Source organism: Octopus bimaculoides, chromosome 16 (genome assembly GCF_001194135.2).
Source record: "Octopus bimaculoides isolate UCB-OBI-ISO-001 chromosome 16, ASM119413v2, whole genome shotgun sequence".
Lineage (NCBI taxonomy): Eukaryota > Metazoa > Mollusca > Cephalopoda > Octopoda > Octopodidae > Octopus > Octopus bimaculoides.
Window position 1 is genome coordinate 12,807,489 of NC_068996.1, and position 3,153 is coordinate 12,810,641.

The window sequence follows — 3,153 nt, forward strand, 5'->3', positions numbered from 1 at the left end:
ATATATATGAACATGGAGAACTGGCAGAATCATTTGCATGCCAGGAAAAATGCTTTACAGCATTTCATTTGACATTATCTCTGAGTTGTTTAAATTCCGCCATGGTCAACTTTGTCTTTTATCATTTCAGGGTTGATAAAATAAGTACCAGTTGACCACTGGGGTCAATATAATCGACTTGCATCCTCCTCCTCCTCAGAAGAAGAAGAAGAAGAAGACGAAGAAGAAGAAGAAGAAGAAGAAGAAGAAGAAGAAGAAGGAGAAGAAGAAGACAACAATGACGACAACAACTGTCAATTATGCAAAACCTTTATTTCTTTCTTTGATTGTTTCGGGAGCCATGATTGTTTGTTAAACGGAATTAAACGGTCATTTTGTTGTAGGCAGCATAGTTTAAAATCAGAATACATGCATTGATGACATAGGTTGCCATACACAAGATACAGAGGTCTTTGAGCACAAAGACAAGAATATATGCCAGATATACACAGCCAAGCACCGAGATCAAAGCAGACCAATAAAGCACGAAAATTGGTATATAACCAGGAAAAAAACCTGAAAATATGAACAGAAATATAAATTAAAGAATCATTTATCATTTAGATCAAGGTGGTTGTGTTGCGTTTTATCATTTTTTTTTTTAAAGAAAAATCTAGTTTGGAATATCATATAATAACTGAGCATAGAATATAAATCTTTTATTAGACTGCGGCCATGCTGGGGCACCACCTTGAATTTGTAGTCGAATCAACCCCAGTACTTTTTGTTTTAAGCCTGGTATCTATTTTATTGTTCCCTTTTGCCAAACCACTAGGTTATGGGGATGCAGAACTCCAACACTGGTTGTCAAACAGTCCTGAAGTGTGTGTGTGTGTGGTGGGGGACACACATAGACACACACATATATTTATATACATATATATGACAGGCTTCTTTTATTCAGTTTATGTCCACCATATCCACTCACAAGGCTTTGGTTTGCCTGAGACTATAGTAGAAGACACTTGCCCAAGGTGCCACGCAGTGAGAATGAACCCAGAACCATGTGGCTAGAAAGCAAGCTTCTTACCACACAGCCATAATTTTAAAATTAAATTTATGCGTTTTACCATGCCACCATGGGTTAGGCAAATACATGTTACTGAGACATCGTTTTTACCGCTTATTTTCTTCCTACCATTCATGTTTACCTATTTTTCAGAGTCATGTAAGTATGTTTACTAAATACATATACAGCAATCCGTCACCATATTACAGTTCTCCCATCGTGGTTCACCTATTGTGGTTTATTACTTAAGATAACATGGATTCCTCCGTGGTGTTGTTTTGCATTTATAATAAAATAAATATATACAGGCGCAGGAGTGGCTGTGTGGTAAGTAGCTTGCTTACCAACCACATGGTTCCGGGTTCAGTCCCACTGCGTGGCACCTTGGGCAAGTGCCTTCTACTATAGCCTCGGGCCGACCAAAGCCTTGTGAGTGGATTTAGTAGACGGCAACTGAAAGAAGCCCGTCGTATATATGTATATATATATATGTATATGTGTGTGTGTCTGTGCGTCTGTGTTTGTTCCCTTAGCATTGCTTGACAACCGATGCTGGTGTGTTTATGCCCCTGTCACTTAGCGGTTCGGCAAAAGAGACCGATAGAATAAGTACTAGGCTTACAAAGAATAATTCCTGGTGTCGATTTGCTCGAGTAAAGGCGGTGCTCCAGCATGGCCGCAGTCAAATGACTGAAACATGTAAAAGAGTAAAAGAGTAAAGAGTAAATACTGTTTCTACTTTGTGGATTTTCACCTATTGCAGGGGTTTTGGAGTGTAACACCCATGATAGTTGAGGGATTACTGTATTTAACCCATGATAGCTGAGGGATTACTGTATTTATACATATAAACACTCGTGTTAATGCCACATAAAATCGTTCATGCCAGCGGCATGTTAAAAGCATCAAGCATACATTGTAAAGTGGGTGATGTTCGGAAGGGCATCCAACTGTAGAAGAAACCAAGCCACATCAGACTGGAACCTGGTGTAGCTGCCCAGCTTTCCGGTTCTGGTCAAACCATCCAACCCATGCCAGCATGGAAAACGGACATTTGATGACGATGATGATAGTAGGGCCTCCATATATGTGAGTTAAACAACTTTAATAAGCAAAACTAACTCTGCTGAAGTTTTTCTACGTCTAAATGACAACATGAAAGGGAGATAATTCATATAAATCAACTAACTGACATTTTGGATGAAAAGAGACTCCACAGATTGTAGTGCATCAATTTTAGAATTACATTAGTTAAACATATTTATCGAGACTCATTGTTATTGTTCTTTAACCCTAGGTTAGTCCTGATCAAGTAGACCTATGACCACAGATGTCCACACTGTAAATCATTTCATCTTTATTTTAACATTGCTAAGAATAGTTAAGCAGATGTTACTTGAGAGACACTTATCACTTTATCAATCCATACATGTACATATATATGCATATACTCATATATTGTTTGTATCACACGACAGAACGCACACGTTATCTTTACACAGTAAGTTTTTAACTATTTTTCTAATGCGACTCTCTCTATCTCTATATCTATCTCCCCCTCTCATTCTTCCTTCTACTGTTCTTCGCCTCTGCCTGTCACTACTATCTCTCTCTCTCTCTGTATCTCTCGTTGCTCGTCCTTCGCCTCTCACTGTCACTACTACTATCTCTCTCCCTCTCTACCTCTCGTTGCTCACTTTTATTCTACTTCCTCCCCTTCTTCTCCCTCTGCTACTCGCTGGTCACATGTGTCCGGTTGCTATTTCTTTTCAGTCTTGGACTCCCCAAGCTTCGCACGCACTTCTTCGCCTCTCCAGTTCGTGCTTCACAGCGTTCAATACACACACACTTCTCCACGTCTGGCTGTACAGCCTTTTTGTTTGTTTATTTCACCGTTTCGTTTTCCTGTCTTGTTTTCCGTCCGCCACTATCCTCCACGAAAAAAATTTAATTTGTGTTACTGGGAAGAGCCATTTTAACAATGCGTCCTGCCCTAACTCTTCGAAACGCCGGTGTTTTAATGGTGGCAGCTGATGAAGGATATGTCCTCTATGTGGCCTGCTTGTTTGTTGTACCTTGTTTATCATTTTGTCCATGTTCTTTTG

At 39.6% G+C, this 3,153-nt stretch overlaps 1 protein-coding gene across 2 annotated transcripts in view; it reads right to left on the bottom strand.

The window, feature by feature from the left end:
* Nucleotides 1–295: 295 nt before the first annotated feature.
* Nucleotides 296–3,153, bottom strand: part of LOC106877249 (vitamin K epoxide reductase complex subunit 1-like protein 1) — a 20,200-nt gene continuing 17,342 nt past the window's right edge. For both annotated transcript variants that reach the window (XM_014926111.2, XM_052973527.1), the window contains one exon: nucleotides 296–555. In XM_014926111.2, coding sequence (XP_014781597.1) covers nucleotides 362–555 — 194 coding nt within the window. In that variant the 3' untranslated portion in view covers nucleotides 296–361. The remainder of the gene's footprint in view (nucleotides 556–3,153) is intronic.